This window comes from Rhododendron vialii, chromosome 5a (genome assembly GCF_030253575.1).
Source record: "Rhododendron vialii isolate Sample 1 chromosome 5a, ASM3025357v1".
NCBI lineage: Eukaryota > Viridiplantae > Streptophyta > Magnoliopsida > Ericales > Ericaceae > Rhododendron > Rhododendron vialii.
Window position 1 is genome coordinate 32,553,292 of NC_080561.1, and position 22,310 is coordinate 32,575,601.

The window sequence follows — 22,310 nt, forward strand, 5'->3', positions numbered from 1 at the left end:
ATTTCCTAAAACCGTGTATTTCATTCACTTCTTCACCCAAATCATATTAGATCCAAAATGAGGAGGAGGGGAGAGAGAAAGCTCACTTGATTAAAATATTTCAAAACCTACAATCTGTCATTGTTTTGAAAATATTTTGAATGTGACATTCAAGCACCAGAAAATAAAAATTTAAAATTCGTTTTTTAAAAAAACATTTTACATTGAAACAAACAGAGCCTAAATTTTATTAGTTTTGCGTCAATTTTATTTTATTTTTTTAAATAATTAGTGTTTGTCAATAATGAGATCTAAAAAATGGAAAACTATGAACCAAATTTAAAAACGTCAAATGATTAAAAATAATCTTAAAAATTTGTCTGCTTCGGATTTTTTTTTTTATAACCTTTTTTAAGGTGTTGCTCTTAATAACTTTTGTGTTTTTATTAGAAAGAGATGAAGAGAAAATGAGGGAAACTAAAAAAAATCTTGTTCGTGATATAAAATTAAGATAATAACAAAAAAACAGAACATAAAATAAAGACAATAATAACACAACATATGTTAAATATGGTTTTTCTGGAACTATCAGAAACACAATTGATCAGCAGGATCAATCAGATACTTATGATTCTTACTTTTCATTGCAATTTACATTCTGTATTTATAGGAGCCAAAGATTACAAGTTTACAAACGTATATTTAATACGCCTGTTACAATTGCGTTTTTTGTAAACTTAATTCGCTGAAACTTATGACTCACATCATTACTTACATTTTGTCAGTCATTAATTTAACAACACTCCCCCTTGGATGACAAAATATTAAACGTATGCCTCATTAAAACCTTGTCAAGGAAAACCCAATGAGAAAAACCTCTAGCGAAGGAAAAAGAGTACATATGGTATATAATCTTCAGGTCGTTGACTCCCCCTCAACACTGCATGATAAATCTTTGAGTCGACGCATTCCGATATTTGCTATCAGCTTCTTGAACGTTGTAGCTGGTAATGTCTTAGTGAATAAATCTGTCAGATTGTCGCTAGAGCGTATTTGATGAACATCAATATCACCGCTTTTCTAGAGGTCATGAGTGTAAAAGAATTTTAGCGATATGTGCTTAGTTCTGTCTCTTTTGATATAACCACCTTTGATTTGTGTGATACATGCGGCATTATCTTCATACAAAATTGTTGAACAATCCTTGATTGAAGACAATCCGCATTTCTCACGAATGTGTTGAATCATTGATCTCAGCCAAACACATTCACGACTTGTTTCATGAATTGCAATGATTTCAGAGTGATTAGAAGAAGTAGCAGTCAACGTTTACTTCACAGAACGCCATGAAATGGCAGCACCGCCGCAAGTAAACACATATCTGTTTGTGATCAGGCTTTATGTGGATCCAATAAATAACCAGCATCTGCATATCCGATTAATTGAGATGTCGATTCTTTTGAATAAAATAAGCCCAAGCCAACCGTTCCTCGAAGGTAACGGAATATGTGTTTAATTCCTTTCCAATGCCGCTAAGTTGGAGCAGAACTGTATCGAGCCAATAAATTGACCAAGAACGCTATATCTGGTCGTATACAATTTGCCAAACACGTAAGTGCACCAATTGCACTCATATATGGTACTTCAGGACCAAGAATATCTTCTCTCTCTTCAAGAGGACGAAAGGGATCCTTGTTAACATCAAGTGATCGAACTACCATAGGAGTACTCAATGAATGCGCTTTATCCATGTAAAATTGCTTCAAGACTTTTTTCGTGTATGCCGACTGATGTACTAGGATACCATTTGGCAAATGCTCGATCTGTAGGCCGAGAAAAAATTTCATTTTGCCAAGATCTTTCATTTCAAACTCCCCTTTTAAATATTCTGTAGTTTTTATAAGCTCTTTCAGAGTTCCTACGAGATTTAAGTCATCGACATAAACCACAATAATCGCAAATTCAGAGTTTGATTTTTTAGTAAAAATAGATGGACAAATTAGATTATTTTCATACCCCTCCTTTAGCAATCAATCACTAAGTCGTTTGTACCACATACGAACAGACTGTTTCGACCCATACAGTGATTTTTGTAGCTTAAGAGAATAAACACTTCGAGATTTTAAATTGCATACTTCAGGCATAGCATATCCTTTGGGGATCTTCATGTATATGTCAGCATCCAGTGATCCATATAAATATGCTATCACTACATCCATCAAACGCATTTCTAGACATTCTGTGACTACTAAGCTAATCACAAATCTGAATGTGATACCATCCATTATAGGAGAGTATGTCTCCTCATAATCAACTCCAGGTCTCTGCGAGAAATATTGTGCAACAAATCGTGCTCTGTATCGCACAACTTTATTCTTCTCATTGCGCTTTCGCGCGAACACCCATTTATATCCTACAAGTTGTATCCCTTCAAGGGTTTGAACTACAGGTCCAAATACTTCCCTTTTTGCAAGAGAATTTAGTTCTGCTTGAATTACTCCTTTCCACATTGGCCAATCATTCCTATGTCGACATTGCTCGACAGTTTGTGGTTCACTTTCTTCATTACTTCTAGTAATGTTCTCATTACTTCTGGTAATGTCAAGAACAACTTTAAATGAATATACGTTATCAACAATGATTTTGTTTCTATCCAATATTTCTCTCATATTCATATAGTGTATTGAGATCTCATTATTTGCAGGTACCTGTTCATCTTCAGGAAACACCTCTTCAGGAGATTTCTCTTCGGGAAATTCAAACTTACTAGAAAATATTGGTAGATTCATTCTTTCATTTTCCTGTCCTGTAGGTTTAGCTTCTTCGGGAGCGCTTGCGTTTGTTAGCTTGGTCTCTTCGAGAGTGCCAGCTTCTTCTTGGGCATCAGTCTCTTTGCCTTGGATTTTCCTATTCCGGAGAAGTCTATCTTTTGCACCGACTGGTCTCCCACGCTTTTAGCATGTCTTAGATTCATCAGCTATTGTACAAGTGGTCTGTCCTGCAGGAACTTCAATCCGTGTAGGAACGTTAGCAACTGGTATATGGGATTTAGTTACCCTTTTTATGTCGGTAAATGCATCCGGTAACCGATTTGCAATACTTTGCAAATGAATGATCCTTTGAACTTCTAGTTCACATTGATTAGTACGAGGATCAAGATGAGATAACGTCGAAGCATTTCAGATAATTTCTCGTTGAGCTTTTGGCTGCAACTTATCTCCCTCTAATGGTGGGAATACTGATTCATCAAAATGGCAATCCTTAAATTGTGCCTTAAAAACATTACCTTTTAAGGGTTCAAGGTATCTAATGATAGACGGAGAGTTAAAACCAACATATATACCAAGTCTACATTGAGGACCCATTTTAGTGCGTTGGGGAGGTGTAATAGGCACATACATAGCACAACTAAAAACCGTAAGTGAGAGATATTCGGTTGTTGACCAAGTACAAGTTGTGTAGGTGAATATGTATGATATGTAGTTGGTCTAACATGAATTAAAGATGCAGCATGTAAGATAGCATGTCCCCAAGTAGAAACTGGTAATTTTATTTTCATAAGCAATGGTCAAGCAATCAATTGAAATCTTTTAATAAAAGATTCCGCTAAACCATTCTGGATATAAGTGTGTGCAACAGGATACTCAACATCAATACCAATTGACATACAGTAATCATTAAATGCTTGAGATGTGAATTCTCCAGCATTGTCAAGACGAATTGTTTTGATTGGGTAGTCTGAAAAATGTTCTCGCAATCTAATTATTTGGACTAGTAATTTAACAAATGCAATATTTCGTGTAGACAATAAACAAGTATATGACCATCTGGTTGAGGTATCAACTAGAATCTTGAAATAGCGAAATGGTCCAGATGGTGGGTGTATCGGGCCACAAATATCCCCTTAAATTCTTTGTAAAAAGAATGGGGATTCAACAATGACTTTTGAGATGGATGATCTAGTTATTAGTTTTCCTTGCGAACAAGCAGTACAGGGATAATTACTGGGCAAAAGAATCTTCTGGTTCTTCAACGAATGCCCATGTGAATTTTCAACAATATGACGCATTATTATTGAACCTGGATGCCCAAGGCGATCATGCCATAACATAACAAGTTTTAGGTTAATACACTTCTGGTGCATAACAGCATACGATTGAATTGTTTTAATCGTCGTATAACATAACCCAGAAGAGAATGCAGAAAGTTTTTTCAGTACTAGCTTTTGGCTAGATACGTAAGAAGTGATACGCAAATACTCTTCTTTACCTTCGCTGATAATTTCAATATGATAACCATTACGACGTATATCTTTGAAACTTAGCAGATTTCTTCTGGATCTGGTAGTACAAAGCATTATTAATACTTAGATTTGTTTCATTTGTTAACACAATATTTGCTCTTCCAGAGCCTTCAATTAAGTTTGCAGAACCTGATATTGTATTGACATTCGCTTGTACCTTTGTCAATTGTTTGAAATATTTGTTATCTCGAAGAATAGTATGTGTTGTACCACTGTCTACTAAACAAATATCTTCACCAGTTATCTTCGTGTTTGATAGTGCCTGATTAGTATCCATGTCCCTATTATATACAAAACATAATTTCAAAAAATTTCACGAATAAATAATCAAAAAACACTTTAAAATATTATTATCGAATAAGTGCATCTTGATTAATTTATTACATCATAACATTATTGAGATATTACCTTAGTATGTCTTTATTTTGGATATAAGTAGAAACACAAGGTATGCTATAAGCACACAATTATTCTTGTGACCATTCAGAATAGTCACATCCATCACCAAAAAATCATCTTTGGTTCCACTTGGTCCTTCAAGGTACTCAAAAATGTTAAAAGACGGAATGTCAATGGGTTCAAAAGGGTCAACAGATTGGTTCTGACTAATTTGATCGGTAAAGTTTGTTTCAATTTCTTTTCCTTTTTCCTTAAGTGATGCTCAATCAAATGCTTTGGCGTACGATAAGTACGCGACCAATGACCCTTCCCACAGCATCTGTAGCAAGAATCCTCAGAGTTCTTAGAGGGTTATTCAGCACCCTCTTGCCCTTTGCTTTGGACACTTCCGACTTATTCCACTTATGAGGATACTCCGGTTTCTTGCCTGATTTTTGAATATATCCTCCACGAACTTGGTGGTTATGGCTACCTCGACCACGTCTACGTCCACGACCACGATCTTGTCCATTACTCGGAAAAGAGATTCTATTCGCTTCAGGGAATGGTAGAGCACCAGTTGGACGAGACTCGTGATTTCTTAGTAATAGCTCATTGTTTTGTTCAGCGACCAGAAGGTAAGAGATTAAATCTGAGTATTTCTCAAACCCACGCTCTCTGTATTGCTACTGCAGGAGCAAATTGTTGGCATAAAAAGTGGAAAAAGTCTTTTCCAACATATCTTTTTTAGTAACCTGTTCTCCACATAATTTCAAAATTGAAACTATCTTAAACAGAGTAGAGTTATACTCACTAACAGATTTATAATCTTGCAGCCGTAGATTCAACCAGCGATAACGAGCATTTGGTAGGATTACAGCCTTCTAATGCCCTACCTTTCCTTCAGATTGTTCCACAAACTTAGTGGATCTTTCACTGTAAGGTATTCAGACTTCAGGTCCTCGTGGAGATGGTGCCGAATGAAGATCATGGCTTTTGCATGATCCTTCAAGGATGCATCATTACCATCGGTAATTGTGTTTCTAAGTTCCATAGCATTGAGATGGATTTCCACATCAAGTATCCATGACAAATAATTCATTCCAGAAATGTCTAGTACCGTGAAATCCAATTTTGTGTAGTTTGACATCGTCTATAAAATTAGAAATATTAATTTAGATGAATGTTGAAACAAAAGACAATCAAGTTAATGGTACAAGTTTAACTAATTACGAAAAAATGTTTGGCAATAATAAAATGCACAAAGCATAATGTGACTTTCACTAATTTACAAATGAAAAAATTTCTAGCCTCCAACATCTATAAGTTCACATATGCAAAGCAATATAAAAATATGTCGATGTTAATTTATCACAGATAATGAATGAGATATTAAATGCACATCCTCCACTTAATATAAATTCATTTCATAGTATAAGTATTACATGTACTCATAAATAAGTACTTCGAGTACTTTTGTTTTCGATAGTAAATACTTCAAGTATTTATTGTTGTCAAAATTCAATTGACTTCAAGAATTTATTAATAGCAAGAATACTTTGTATATTTATCAGGGAACTACTTCTGGTAGAACATTTTTTCTGTGTCAATAATTTACTTGTAATTTACATATCTATGTACGCATGTAATAGACAAACATAAATAGTGATAAATACCAACGTCAAATGTAACCAATTACCTTCTCAGTCGGGTAGAGACTCGTACTGATAACGTGATATAAAACTAAGATAATAGCAAAAGAACAGAACATAAAATAAGGACAATAATAACACAACATATGTTAAATATAGTTTTTCTGGAACTATTAGAAACACAATTGATCAGCAGGATCAATCAGATACTTCTGATTCTTACTTTTCATTGCAATTTACATTCTGTCTTTATAGGAGCCAAAGATTACAAGTTTACAAACGTATATTTAATATGCCTGTTACAATTGCGTTTTCTGTAAACTTAATTCGTTAAAACTCATGACTCTCATCATTACTTACATTTTGTCAGTCATTAATTTCACAACAGTTCGATGCATTAATGCACTCGAAGTTCAATTTTTTTTCCTTCCTAAAGAACAAGAAAATTTAAACTTCCTTGTGATACTAATTGGAGTCTCTATATAAGAAATTTCAAATTTATCCTCTCTTCACATCTCTATATCTATTATGGTGTGGGGACAAGTTGTTACAGTGATTGAGACTGAATTGATCCAATGGTTGAGGTGAAATTTTCCTTTTATTAAATTGTCCAGCCTCTTTCGTTTAATTACAGAATTGCCACCGATCAAAATTACACCCACTTTCAAATATGAAACCCTACTATAGAAGAATTCTCCTTCTCTCTCTTTGATCCCACACAAACGCTACCTCACCCAGACCATCTCTCTTCTTCTCATATGCCTTTTTCTCCTTCACTGTCCTCCACCACTCATGACGACACTGACCCGCCTTTCAAGCTCTCCACAATCGAGAACCCCACGCCCCTCTCTAGCTTTTGCTTATTGTTCGAAACTAGCGGAAGGGTACAAATCAATTCCAATCGAGGTAGGTAGTGCCGTAGGCACTAGTAAACACTAATTTACTTACAATTAAGGAGGTTGTTATATTTCAAATGTGCAAGGTTAATTTAGGTAAATAAATATTTTTTTCTTTTGATTTTCATTATGGCCAAACTCTACAATGAGTTGACTCGGTTCTTGGCCTAACGGCTTGTGGGGCGGCAGCGACATATGGGTTGCTCTCCGAGTGGCTATTTCCTTGGCGTGATGGCTGGCGAAGGAGCGATCCTTTGTTGTGGAGGCCGGCTTTGGTGGTGGCAGCGGCTGTTGTTGCTAGTGTTGAAATGATTTGTGTAAGGACCCGTATTTTCAAAAATTAATAAAAAGGTTTATTGGTTATCATAATGGAAGAAAATATGTGATTTATTGAGTTTAAATGGATTAGGGTGAATGTGATGGAATTGTTTGTAGGAGGGTGCATGTGCAATTTGAGTGTAGGTAGTATATAGATATGTGTGGGTGTGTGTGTGTAGGGGAGTAAAAATACTCCTCACTCTCTCTCTCTACCTCCCGATCTCTCTATCTCTCTCGGCTATCTCTCTCTTTCTCCTCCAAAACTCAAAATTTCATTCAATCACTCAAAACCCATGGCAAATGACCTTCAATCTTTCATCTATTCGCGTTATTGAGCTTGTATCTTGTTGGGTTTAGCTCGGGAGGAGTTTTCTTGCTCGGTTTCGACTTTGGAGTTTTAGGGCTTGATCAATCTTTTTGGCTTTCAATCCTTGACAAAAGGTAGGGATTTCTTACTTGTTCTATACGTTGATGAGTTTAATTTGTACCTAAATCTCAGGTTTGATCATTGTTTTGAAGTGTATTGTTAGTCCTTGAAAACTGTGTATCGAGCTGAAATTTCCAAGCGCTACTCGTAGTCCGTTTTTGGTCCTACCCATAGCCACTGATCAGAAACTGAACATTTGTCCCGCTACCCGTAGTCCGTTTTTGGTCCTACCCATAGCCACTGCAGATTTTTGTAAAAACTCTTGTTCTCATATTCTAATGTCGTGATTCGTTTTCATAAGTGATGGTACGTATCTTTATGAGTTCAAGGACGTTAACTTACAATTAACGGAAAGTATGACGATAGCTTGATGTATACGATTGCCGAATGCCGAAAAGAGAACTAAAGCCACTTTATGTGAGGTATATGATTGAAACGGAGCACACGAACACCGAATGCAAGTTGTGAATTTCGTGACTTCGTGACTTAGTGATGTAACAGTAATCAACGACATGAGTAACGAAACGGCTTAAGGAAACTTGAACGGGCCAATCAATTGGCGTGGTGACCAGCAGGGGATGAATGGGGTCCTAAATACCCGGAATGAACGGGTCCACCTATTGGTGCGATGACCGGCAGGGAATGAACGGGTCCACCTGTTGGTGTGATGACCGGTAGTAGGTGAACGGATCCACCTATTGGTGCGATGACCGGCAGGGGACGAACGGGGTCCCAAATACCCGGAATGTGCACTTGGAACAAAAGACTTATTAACTATGACACACGGGACACATTGAATGTGACGGAGAACTAGTTGATTGTTTCATTTTCAGTTTGTCGTTTCGTATTCTCGTTGATTCATTGAATTCTTGATCTCTTATCCATATGTCTTCCTATTGGTGCATAATCATCTCATTGACATATAGCATGAGTATAGAATTCTCTACTGGGCGCGTGTTTGCTCAACCTTATTATCATTTTCAGGTACACCGCAGGGGCATTGACATGACGTGCATGGAGTGCATGGTTGATCATTCTTTTGAAAACTAACATGGAAAATTACTTTAGCATCTTTTTGTAAAACCCCTTTCGAGATGTAATTGTAATTTCAATTATCATTTTCATTTTGACTATGGATGACTGTAAACTCATAACTTCCTTTAGTATAAGTATTATGTTACTTTGAGCCGTCAAGTCGAGGATGTAACCTTTGAACTCAATTTGCTTATTTTGGAAATGAAGTATCTTTCGGGTATAGTAGCGCGTATTTGAGAGATTTTGTTTATTAGAAGTCATTATTAATTATGTTGAAAATCGAGGGTGTGACAATTTGGGCCGTAAAGATTTGGGCTTGTCCTATTTTATAGGCTACTATGCCTCTTTGATATTTGGTGTTAATTTTTTTTATTTGGACTTTTAGACTAATAGGTATGGGCTTTGTCTCTATGAGTTTTCCGTATTTGGTTTCTTGCCAAACTTGGGAATTGGGTCTTGAATGAGCATATGATAACTCTTAGCGCAGTGGATTATTTGGGTCTCGGGCTAGGAATTTGATATCTTCATTCCTTATTCCTATCATCTTTATAATATTTTTAAGAGATTAATGAATTTTTTTTTGGCTTTCAAAAAAAAAAGAGTACAAGACGTGTGTTTCTATAACAGCCCTACAATCCTACTTATTTACCTTCATAACGTATTCGTTATTTATCCACTCTTCTTTCTTATCCACCAAAAACCATATTCGTTTTCGGCAAATGAGCCGTGGGCAGCCATCATTTTTTAGTTCACTTATGAATTTGTAGTTCATTTGCTTGAACTGGACTATGATCTCATTTAGCACTACAATTTAGAAGCCCTAAATGTGCTCGAGTTGGTTGGGTTAGGCCGGCCCACGATAATACCCATAATAAGGCCAAAAACTAGTTTTTACTTTTTCATTTGACTTTTGGCAATTAATACTACATAGGTAAAAATCAGTCTAACCCCTCATCTTTCACTCCCTATCACTTAACACTATTTATCTTTAAAATCGATCAACCACATCCCCTCATTTTTTACTCGCTATCACTTAACACCCTTCCATCCACATTCTGAACGAAAATTGGCGACTTCCATCTGAATAATTTTTTTTGGGGTCACAATCACCTTCCATTTTGGTGGAAAAATTCACTCCTTTTGATCTTTTCCCTTCTAAAGTTTATAAAACCCTACATTTTACAACTAGCAGACATTTCCATCCCCGACTCCTTCCTCCATCCTCCAACACATAAAGATGGTTTCTTCTTCCTCCTTCAACATCATAAATGAAGACCTTCCTTTCAAAAAGGGGACCTTCAACATCATATATGAAGGCCCTCCATGCAAAAAATGGATGTATGTACAGTGTTACCGTAGTTCATCACCCCTTATAAAAACGGGGGCATTTTAGCCAATGCACAAATTCTGTAACGATGTTACACATTTCATTTTGCGTAATAGATGTGACATGTGGTTGATTGATTTTAAAAACAAAGGGTATTACTAACACAAAGAAGTACTCATTTTTTGAATTAAAGATGATATATTGTAAAGAATAACCTGTCTTATAAAGCGAAAATAAATATTTAAAAAATACTAAAAAGAACAGGCTCAGGCTCTGTTTGGAACCCATGGAAAGGAAAGGGAAAGAAAGGAAAATTAAAAAAATTTCCCTTCCATTGTTTGGTTTAAAGAGAAAGTATAGTGAATAGTAAATTTTCTCTTCTATTTTCCTATCATTTTTCTTCTCTTTTATTCTTGGAAAGGAAACCAAACAGAGCCTAAGTGATACTGTAACAATCCGGATTTTCGACCCAATTTTTTTTTTAATACAAATTTATATTGTTAAATTCCTAATTCAATAACTAATTAGATTAAATAATTAAAATATATTATTATGTATACAATTGATATTATTTGCACTATTGTATAACATATATATTTAAACTTTAGATATATAGGGAATCAAGGATTCATATTCATCTCTTATATTTCCTATCTAAACCCTAACTAGAACTCTATTTAAACTAACTCTCCACTTCTCTCTCTCTCTCATCCTATACATACACGCGTCCACATATATTCTCACCCTATACATACACATGTCCACAAACATTCTCACCCCATACATACACTCGTCCACATATATTAGAATTAAAGAAAATCCCACCAAATGTGGTACTTATCCTCTATCTCTCTTATCATTATCAGTATTCCTCTCCTTCAATCTCCTTTCCTATTCCACCACTTCCACACTTATCCTCTCACCTTCTCACTACCTCATTCTCTCTCATTATACATACCCACATAAAATTCAAAAATTGAACACCAGTATATTATTTCTCTCCCAATTCTATTGTTGAGTCTAGAATAGAGAGAGAGAAAGAGAGATGGATTTCTACATAAAATCTCTCCGTACATCATATTCTGATTCCCAATCAATCACTACATCACCAAGCACCCACAAATCACCTTCCAATCATTTCGAGTCAGCTCCAAGTTCCCTGTTGCCGCCGCCGTCTTTTTCATTTTACCGAATCGTCCGCAAACTAGTACCCATTTTTTCTGCCGGATTTAAAGTAGATTAATCTCTATCCTACTCTCTCCTAAGTATATTAAGTTCTAGTATTGTGTAATGATGAGATATAATGTTACAAATGAAGTCCATCCATCAAAACCCATTAAACTAAATTATACTCTGTTTCTCGGCAAAATGAATGTGAGTACTGGATGAAAACAGTTTGCATGTGGAGTGTTTTATTACAGATTGATCCTTGTATTGTGTGAATATGTGAATTGAATCCAAATATCACTTACTGTCATAATAAAACAAATCGATTCATGCATCAAAATCCTTAAAACTACAACTTGCTCTTTTTTTTTTCTTTTTCCGAAAACTAGAATAGTGATCTCGTGCTTAATTTTAAATTATTGGGCATTAACTACACTAAGGTTCCTCTTGTATGAATAACTTATGGTTTTAACCTATAACAATGTTTTTTTAATTAGTTTATAATTATTACTGTGAGATTTTAGGTATATAAAAATATTGAATGTACTTATTAAACTCTACTACTATTATTTAAATATATGTTGATATTATAACTAATAAACTAAGAAAATAATTTTAAGAAGTCAGTAACTAGTACGTAGACATCGAAACTTATAATTATGTTAATTTCATATGATAGTAAAGGTACTCTCAAGTCCCTATTAAATTACAGTGCACTTAAATCTGGTAAAATTTAATTTAATAGAAGCCTAATAGTAGTAAGTTACTAAAATTGCTCTAGACTTACGAAATAATTAATTAAACTCTCAGGTGGATGAATAAAAAGTCTAATGAACATAATTGTTCGATAAAAATCTTAAGCAATCCAAAAGGCATTGGCCCAACCCAAACCCCTTTGTGTGTTCAATTATTCGTACATATCAATTGTTATATTTCTTATCTCATTGAAATGTATAATGTTATGAATTGAGCTGTTGTTAATTGTATCATGTTGTACATGTTAGAATGGACTTAAATTCACTGGGTGGTTACGAGTAGTAACTCATGTAGACAATATTAAGTAAATGAAAATTGGTAAAGTGTTGAAAGTGTGATTGTGTGGATTGTGATTTGAGCCATGGTGGTGACAAGGGTAACCAATGGAGTCCTGTGTTGAAATAGGTTACCTGCGGGGCCCGATGTTGTGACACTAACGTATGATATGTTATGGAAAGTTTCTCTTCGAGGAAGGGAATAGGTCCTATGAGACGGTTATAGTTAGTGAGACGCTAACGTTTGATATGTCATGGGAAGTTTCTCTTCGAGGAAGAGAATGAGTCCTATGAGACGGTTATAGTTAGTGAGATGCTAACGTATGATATGTCATGGGAAGTTTCTCTACTAGGAATAGAATGGGTCCCATGAGAAGGTTATAGTTAGCGTGGGGTAGTGGATGTCCGACCCTAATGTACGATACGTCATGGGATGATTCGATCCTCATGTTATGGTCTTAAGTGAGAACATGCTCGGTACATAACTTAGGTGCGCTCACCCAGGACCCTGGTGCAGGATAAGCAAGAGGAAAGGTGGACCCATGAGATGGTTGTAGTTAGTGGATATGGGAGGAAAGGATCTTGTGGAGATGATCCTTAGATTTCATGTAAGATGATGGATGGTAAAGAAAAAGATGATGTGCTATTATTCTATACCTCTTATGTATTATCAATTGTGATATTATTGTTATTTTTTTGAATGCTAATTGTAGAGTAAAGGGTTGGTAGGATTGAGATTATTCTCCTAGGTGAATTATTACTCACGGATACGTTTGTATCCTGGTAAATCAGTTGCTTCGGCGATCAATTTGCCAGAGGGTGCAGGGTTCAATGGTGGAGCTATTTGACACAGAAAGAATACCAAGAGCGGAGACCGAGTATGCTTGAGATCTGTATGAAGACTAGAGTTGCTCTGAAGATGTTTAAATAAAATGTTAGATTTTATATATATATATATATATATATATATATATTTTTTTTTTTTATGTACATTTTGTATAACGACAAATAATGGCCTAATAGTTTATAAATTCAGTATATTTTAGGGTTAATGCTTCCGAAATTTCTTTGAAAATTGAGGCGTTACAGATACTGTCAGAAAGATTGAGGGGGTGTTTGGGAGCTCCATTTTCTCATTTTTGCATTTTCATTTTTTTATTTTGGGTGTTTGGCACTCCATTATGAGAATGAATTCTTGATTTTTTGGCTTAGAGGCAAAAACCCAGAAACCGGTCTAGAGGTGTTTTTCACATTTTTTTATTTTTTCATTTTGTGGTCAATTATTAAAATACCCACTTTCTTCCCTCCATTTTCGACAAAGTAATAAAGACAAAGGGCAATATAGTAAAAATTTAATCCATAATTCATTTTTGACAATCATCTATCAAACACTACTACATTTTAAAATACATTATGCGTAAATCTTACAAATACTACTATCATACTCAAAATACATTCTAACTATAATCCAAAAAATCAAAAAATTAAAAAACTGAAAATGCTGAAAATAAAAAGTCAAAAAGCAGGGTTCCAAACAAAGCCACCTGAATGGATCTAACTGATTTTTACCCTACGGAGCACATTTTCCCATATTGCTCCCAAACGACGTTGCTCACAAGGTTTCTGGAACGCTCCCTCTCTCGGCTGTGAAACAAACACCGCAGCGCAAAACACCGTACAGCTGCTTCTCTTCTAGCCTTTCTTCATTTTAGAGAGATGGCGGCGAGAATGGCACTTCTCAAGCACCTGAGAGTGAGCGTCGTTCGATCCGCGCCCCAAAACCCTAATTTCAACACCCTTTTCTCTTCCTTAGGGAACCTTCTGCAGCGGCGCCGTTTTTCAGACGAAGTGAGGGGCTCCTTCCTCGACAAATCCGAGGTCACCGATCGAGTCGTCACCGTCGTCAAGAACTTTCAGAAAGTTGATCCTTCCAAGGTACTAGTACCAAATGCCTACTCATCTAACTCCATTAATTATCTTACTTGGTCAGTGGTTTGCTTTTGAGTTCTATATATCATATTAGGGTTTGTTTTTGGGTGTTTAGAGTTTGATAGTTATGAGTTTTAGGTCATCTATGGATTGCATTATGCAGGAGAATTGGTTGTAAATCTTGTCGGTTGGAAAGAGTGGGTAACGGGTGATGGTTATCATATTTTAGGTGTCTAATTAGTTGTTTGTAGGGCTGATAGTGATAAATGAACCAAACGATCGAGTTCAAACTCGTGCTCACTCGTTGAAAGCTCGCTCGGTTTCGAACTCATGCTCACTCGTTTGAAGCTCGTTTTGAGATCAGTTTGTTACATTAACAAGCCGAACTTGAACAACTTTTTAAAGCTCGTTAAGCTTTCAAGCCAATCTCAGACAGATTACTGCTCAGTTTGTTCAACTTATAATGCCTAATGCCTTGTTCATTTCCCTTTTTGAGAAAAAAAATTCAACTCAAAAAATACTCATTACCCCTACTTTCAATCACTACTTTTCAATATTACCTTTATCTCTAATCATTATTCTCATTTCTTTCTCTGTCTCTCTCCACTTATTTCCCCTAATTCCAATCATTACTTTCATAAAAAATTTCTCAAAAATTTCTCAAAAACTCATCTAAACACATCATAAAACTTTCAAGCTACTCGATTGAAGCTCGTTTGAGATTGGCTTGCCTCCTAAGCAAGTCAAGCTTGCTCATTTTTAAAGCTTGTTTAAGTTTTCAAACGAAGCTTGAACAATTAATGGTGCACCTCGTTCGGTTCGTTTATCACAGCTAATTGTCTTTTGGTTCTTGAAATGTCTTGTTTGCTACTAAGAAAGTGGAAATGGGAAGTTGTCCGGTACATGCATATTTTAGATTGTTAGATTGGCGTAGAAGATTGAGGGTTGTAGTATTTGCTAAGATGTTTCATGGTGTTTTTTGATAACAAATTTAGAGTGAAAATGCGCTATTGTGATTTTGTTTTCTTCTAACATTCATACTCACATTGATTGCTTATCAGAATTAAAAATTCACCTTGATCGGAATATTGATTTGCTCATGTGGCCATGCCTTATTTGGATAAAGAGTGGTCCATTTTGCATTTCATTACTGCTGCGAAGTTGTTGTCCTACACGCATGGAATTAGTAATATTGGAGATTTCTTTGAATGATTGGTCTGATTCTACCATTGATTTTCCATAGACCCTAAAAGGATGATGCAGATTGCACACGAGGAAATCCATGTAATTAATGATTTCGAATCCATGTTCCACAATTATTAGGTTCGTCCTAACGACACTTTGCCCAGCTCATGTAAGGTGGCCTTGCTCAAATGGCTCAATAATTCCTAAGACTCCCTAATGTTGGACCACCATTTGTCCAACAGATTGCCTTGTAATTTGATACACAACTGGTTTAACACTTTTCAGTTCATTGTTATTTCAGGTCATTATCTTATTTATTTGTGCATAGGATATGCTGTTTAGTGGTATAGTTTGATAGTATCCTGCTTTGATTTTCGCATGGCATTTGTGAGGCTTGGAGGCTTCTAATGTTGTAGTTTGGATGAAACCTTTTTTGCTATTATTTGATGTCAAGGAAAAAGAGAGAACTCAAGAATGGGTTAAACTTGCCAATTAAAGAAAAGAAAAGAAAAGAAAAAGAGAAAAGGTGAAGATGATTACCAATATGGTAACTTTTATCTTTAGATAATTGGACAGAAGTAAAACCAGTGTTCTAAAAGTTGGCCTAGGTGGCCGCCTAGACACTAGGTGGCAGTCCACCGCCTCGACTAGGGTTCTAGGTGTTACATTAAACGGTAGGATGATTAGTTGGCCACCAGGCGGGATTGTTTGGTGAGACGGGATTAGTTCGTTAGGAGGCATTAGTTGGGTGGGCGAAGACTAGTCGTTCTGTATATTTTGTAATTTTTTTTGACTGAAAAGAAAGAATGGGTGCAACGAATGAATGTCCATTTTGATGAAATGTTCGACGATGAAGAGTCGAGAACTAGAAAATAGTTTATGGGTGCAAAACTAAACATTAGGACATTTGGTTTTGATGGATGGATAGATGGATGAATGTTTGGTGTTCTCATTTTGCATGTTATTTGATGTTTGTTCTACTTACGCTGTTCTACTCGCTCAAACTTTGGGGAGGGGAGGATATCTATTTTTTTTAATAAAAAAATGACTATTCTCTAGGCACCGACTAACAGGCGACTAGTCGGCCTAGGCGTTGGGTGCCCCTCCACCACCTGACTAGAGCCTAGCTACTTGTACGACCATGAGCAAACGCATGTTGTGCCCTTGTACTGGGCGTTTTGAGGCTGTTAACATCCCTCATATGGTTAGGGTTTGTTCTCTTGCTTCCTGCTACTTCACATTTCTTTGAGCTTTTCCTATCTTTCGGGAATTTTTTAGCTAGCTAGGAGAATATAAGAAAGGTTATCTTCCTCTGCAATATGGAAACCGACTCTAAACCAGATAACGTTGATCTCAACCACGGGCATAGGTTTTGCGGTAGAACATCAATAGATGATCAGTTATTTTAAGTTCTTGCAAGAGACCGTGATACATGTTTTCTTTCAAAAAGAGACTTAAATTTTTCCTTCTGTTGTTCAGTTTTGTTTTTGCATGAAATGCCATCATTAGTTGGAATTTCCCCTCAAAATTAGTGTCCCCTTGGGGGCCAATGGGCCATGTCCACTTCACCTGGTGACCATGGCTAACGTTATGGTTGACCTTGCCTAAGCTTATGGTCGACCAGCCTCGTGTAGTGGTTGATTATATTTAAATCCAGATTTTCGATTCTCATAGATTGGTAGAGAAATCCCTGGGTTGTGGTTCACCATACCGCATGTCCCAGAGAGTCCCAAAAAAGTGCCAGGTCACAGTATTGACCAACTTCACTGGGTTGTCAACTATGCCGGGTTGAAAATTCTCATATAGCCGCTGGAAATCTCCGCTATATGTACCTCTGATACCCCATCCGTGGTTTCTTGATAAGAGAAAATTAAAAACTATCCGAAGTTTTCATGCACCTTAAAACAGTCTTTACAACGCCTTCTTTCAAGCGTTTCTGTAGCCTTTTGGGTGTGAGATCCATCGTCATTGTTGTAGAGAGCTTACACCTAGAGGATCCGTGGAGCTCTCATTGGAAGCTCAGCACAAGTTAGGAAAGAAGATCGAAAAATCTGGCAAGTCCTACTCATATCCCCCACCTTCCCTTCCCTTTTCATCCCCCTTTCCATAATTACATGACACTTCCATAACTTGTCTTTGAGCTTCAGTTAGAGGCAAGAAATGCTGTGTGAAGTTGCTTTTTTTTTTTTTTAACGATACATGTTATATGGGAAAAGGTGGAGGTGTCTTGTTTCTTCCTTTAGCCTCCGTACTTGGCTTTTCCCATTGTTTCTTGATCTGTGGTGTCATCTTTCAGATTTATATGCATTTCTTACCTTTGCCTTCATAGAGTATTATTTATAGTATTTTCGAGAGTAAGCAGAAATCTAAACTATGTTATTTTCCTTATTATTGTTCTGGTATGTTACATCTGGGATGTATGGTTGCTAGAGTTGAGAGAGGAGGATAGTGGGTTTGGTTCCCTCGCAGAAGATTATGAATGACCCTTGGTGCCTTTATAATTCCCTCACTTAAGTCCCAAAGAACTAGCGAACTTCCTATGCAGCATTCCAAATGTAGATTTTGCTGTTAAGTGTATTTATTCTCATGGATATTATGATTATGAATTCGTGATGCAAGCTACAATCCCTCTGGATGGAAAAACATGGGCATCAAGATGCAGATGTTGCCGACCTTTGTAAAACTTGGTGCTTCAATGGGAAACTATCCTTTTTTCTTGAAGAACTTTTAGTTTCAATTTTCACCATTACTATCATCTAGTAATCATCAGTCACTATTACGTGACCCACTTGATTGTAGTGAGATTGGGCTGAAGGGGATTAAAAGCTCTTTGAAGTGGATATGATTTTCCTGCTAAGAAACAACCCACCACCACCTAAACAAGGCACCATTAGACCACATCACTGCACAATGGATGGAAGGACATGTATACGTAAATTGAAGAGAAAAAAAATGTCTTCTTTTAGGAAGTGTAAGGTCCGCTGGATTTAATTTGGCAACCACTAAAATAGTCATTCCTTGGTCTCCCCATAGAATGGCTATTCATCTATATTGGTGAATCAAGATTTTGTTTGTAAGGTACACCCTCATTTTTTAATATTACAAATGTGGGAATGAGTATTCCATTCCAGTGCGCGCTAAATACAGCCTTGTTGCTTGTTCTCTTTAAGAGGACTTTTGGTTAAGTGTGTTACAATCTGGCTTTGCAGGTTACTCCAAATGCCCATTTTCAGAATGATCTGGGTTTGGATAGCTTAGATGCAGTAGAGGTCGTGATGGCACTTGAAGAAGAGTTTGGTTTCGAGATTCCGGATAATGAAGCAGACAAGATCAACTCCATCAACCTTGCTGTTGACTTCATTGCATCTCACCCCCAGGCGAAATAAATGCATTTCTCCACCTTCCCTGTGAGAAACTAGCTTCGTTCTTTTGCATCTCTTTGGGTATCAAATCCTGTATGTTTTTTGTTATGTTTTTTGGGAATTTTAGTTGACATGGATTCATTCCAAGTTCTTGCATAATTCCAGTTGATGGAAGCTACTAGAGTTTACTGAGTTGTGTTTCATATGCCGCAACTGTTGGCTGCAGAAAAGATGGTTCTTTTCTGGTTAAAATCTAAGATTTTGTCTTTTGATGCTGTGTTTTAATCTTGGACTTGTGAAGAAAAGGATAAGGTGGGGATGGAAATTCAGAGGAAAAAGAGAACATGATTAGCTACAGCAATGCCAAACAGGACTTGCAATACATTATACCCAGTATTCTGAAAAACCTGGAATTGTAGTCACCCTCAAGAAGGCCGTGACAGATTTCTTGTGTCTTTGACTCATCATTGACTCTGCTTGCTGCTGTCCAGACGCATAGCTACATGTTTTTACAATTTCCACGGACAAGCTGATCGAAAACCAGAACCACCACTTACAACAGAAACCTACTAAAGAAACCAATCCCCAAGCCTCACCAATCCTCGTGCGGTTTCCACGGAATATGAAACCTTCCAAGTGTCATCAATTCCCGTAGTGTCCATAGAAGATGAACTCTTTTTCCAGGGTGCCATATCACGTATTCTTCTGAAAGTAACACTAGAACTATCAAGGATAATTTTTCTGAAGGAGTCTGCTGTCCCGCTCTTTTGGATAGTGGGGTCAAACGCCTAAAAGGGTTTGATCAATATCGCACTTTCTAGTGGAACTTTTTGGGACAATTTAGGAGTACTGGTGATTGGTATTGGTATTGGGACGATTTAGGACTTCTAGTGGGACTTAGATCGAAACAGTAATATAGATTTCAGACATATATAATGTTCATCAACATTTCAATGTGAGTACTGCCAGAGGTGGTTGCCAAGATGGCAAGAGGTGTGAAGGCGAAACTCCCCCCAAGCACACAGTCGGGAGTTCGAATCCCATTTTCAAGGATTAATCCTCGTGAACCATATGCTATGTATTGGGCACCATTTGTTCAACTTGTGGGCTGTGGAGATGGACTACCCTCCCATGGATAGTGGTTACTCCGAAAGGATGCTCCAATGAGCTGCTCCTTTTATGGGTAGTATTGCTTCATTGACTAAACATGCTATGACGGTAGGGAGCCCCTCGAGTCAATTGACCCTTTTGGATCAACTTCACTTGACACTTATTACCCCCGATATGTAATATATAGGTGCTGAATTTTATTTTTATTTTTTGAAAAGATTATAGGTGCTGAATTGAGGACGATTTTTTGTCTGAACCGCCCTTGCGGTGCTGAATGGTCCAGGATATTCCAATGGCAGGACTCATTGGATCTCTTAAGACTCCACACTTGACCAACATATGCTTCCAAACCAAATATGAATTTGCATTCCGAGGAAAAAGAGATGTCTGTGAGACTCCACACCAACTGGACATAAGCATACAACCCTTGTTAGATGTGACCCTTAACTTTGACAATTTTATGTCTCGTGTATGGTTCCATAAAAAGCCAAGCCATACAGAACCGAACCGAGCTTTATGTCCTAATTACTTGGGGTCGGCTACATGAATCCTTTTAGGTCGATAATTATCTCCTCAACATGCAAATATGTTTCTGATAAAAAAATAAAAAATTATGCAAATATGTTTGAAATTGATGGTTAGCTGATGATATGAACAAGGGGTCCCATAAATGCGCCAATGCACTATGGGAGTGTAGTGCTTCTCTGTAGGCTTCATTGGTATCTTATCATTACCATCTGAGTTGTTTTTTGTCGGGTTTGCGGAACACTATAGCCTATAGGTGTATTTAAAAAGTAAAGTTAATTGGACATTGATAACCACATAATCAAGAAATTTTTTTTTTGACTGGCACTCACATGATCAAGATTTTTTGTGTCTTATATTCGTTTTGAATGTATACTGACCATCCATTTTTGTTTACTCCCTCCATCAGAAATTGCCCACCCCTTACGTGCAATTTCAAATGATAAAATAAAGTACTTCCGTGCATTAGTTTTTTAGTGTATTTACATCAAATTAAAGTACTTCATGAGATCTTTAATATGGTGCAAAGAAATTCATAAAATTTATTCTTGGAAGTATTGTATTTTTTGATCTCAAAATTGCATGACTTTTCATAGGATTTCAGCAATTTGGTATAGAGAGCGTATCAAATGGTGGCCGACCAAGGGTTGACATCAAATCAATTTAACTTTATTTCCTGAATTATTTGCTCAACGCATTCTACAAGCATAATGGTTCGGATTATAATACTGAGGTCTCGATAAAGCGTACTGAGCCACACCACAGGACCCCTTGTCCTTGATAATAAAGGCTGTTATTTTCAAAAGGGGATGGTGCAATTTGAACTTGGACAATTTGAATTTGATGAGGAATTTGTCCTAGGCCTTTAGTACGTTTCGAATGGATTCTATTTTTTCACAGTGATAACGTTGGCGGGTTAGTGTATAGTAAGTACAACAACTGGGCAATATTGTTCCATTAACTCGAACCTGAGACCTCTTTCTTCCATACTAGTCCCCCCTCCATGACCAAAAAACAGAAAGAAAGGAAAAATCATCTAAGAGAAGAACAAGCACATCTAGGTGGGGACATTCCAACTTCGAACCCCTGACGTCCAAGTAAGAGTCTTGGCCAACTGAACTAGCCATAGTTGGTTGGCGGCATCTTCTAAATGGACTTTTGCTAGAATTCCTTCATACATAGTTAAAATGACCCGTCTATTAGAATTCTAGTACTATCAACGCTATCTTAATTGGCTAGAATCCTCGCACCTTAATAGAAGGTTTTGGGGTTCGAGTCTTTTTTCCTGCTTGGAGGTTTAGGCCCTGTTCGGCAAATGTTCTTATTTTTTAAGTATTTATTTTTTGCTTTACAAGACCTGACATTCTCTTGCAATATATCACATTTAATCCCTTAGTGGAACAAAGCCTTAGTTTTTTTTATTTTAGAGTTGTAATTGTAGTAGTTGGGCTTATTATTGTGCTTATGAAATATATTGTTGGACGTAACTTCTTATTATTTGAAACATTCAGTTAACGAAATTATCCCAGATTCGGATCTTCTCCGGTCCATGTTTTGAACTGGAGTAGACAGTTTTAATCGTGACCGTTCATTTGCTACAATCAATGGTTTGGATGTATTTTTATACTTTGACCGGTAAGATTTTATGAGAAAATCGATCTGAATTATTGAATCTACCAATGGACA

The 22,310-nt window shown here is 36.6% G+C and overlaps 2 protein-coding genes across 2 annotated transcripts; one reads left to right on the top strand and one right to left on the bottom strand.

Moving 5' to 3' along the window:
- Positions 1 to 4,947: 4,947 nt before the first annotated feature.
- LOC131327828 (uncharacterized) lies at positions 4,948 to 11,499 on the bottom strand. Its single transcript, XM_058360957.1, has 4 exons — positions 11,443 to 11,499; positions 5,557 to 5,813; positions 5,416 to 5,473; positions 4,948 to 5,346 (listed from the first exon to the last, which is right to left on the bottom strand). Exons 1-4 carry the CDS (start codon positions 11,497 to 11,499, stop codon positions 4,948 to 4,950), a joined length of 771 nt encoding a protein of 256 aa, XP_058216940.1.
- Positions 11,500 to 14,064: 2,565 nt separating this feature from the next.
- LOC131327214 (acyl carrier protein 2, mitochondrial) lies at positions 14,065 to 19,258 on the top strand. The gene is made up of 2 exons (XM_058360260.1): positions 14,065 to 14,448; positions 18,837 to 19,258. The coding sequence occupies exons 1-2, from the start codon at positions 14,230 to 14,232 to the stop codon at positions 19,011 to 19,013; spliced, it is 396 nt and encodes a 131-aa protein (XP_058216243.1). The 5' UTR covers positions 14,065 to 14,229; the 3' UTR covers positions 19,014 to 19,258.
- Positions 19,259 to 22,310: the final 3,052 nt, after the last annotated feature.

Coding starts and splice junctions, on each gene's coding strand:
- LOC131327828 (XM_058360957.1), bottom strand. CDS start 11,499: ATGAAAAAGACGGCGGCGGCAACAGGGAACTTGGAGCTGACTCGAAAT. Junction 5,814..11,442: donor TGACTCGAAATGATTGGAAG/GTGATTTGTGGG, acceptor CTAATTTTATAG/ACGATGTCAAACTACACAAA. Junction 5,347..5,415: donor TGAAATTATGTGGAGAACAG/GTTACTAAAAAA, acceptor CTCCTGCAGTAG/CAATACAGAGAGCGTGGGTT.
- LOC131327214 (XM_058360260.1), top strand. CDS start 14,230: ATGGCGGCGAGAATGGCACTTCTCAAGCACCTGAGAGTGAGCGTCGTT. Junction 14,449..18,836: donor AGAAAGTTGATCCTTCCAAG/GTACTAGTACCA, acceptor CTGGCTTTGCAG/GTTACTCCAAATGCCCATTT.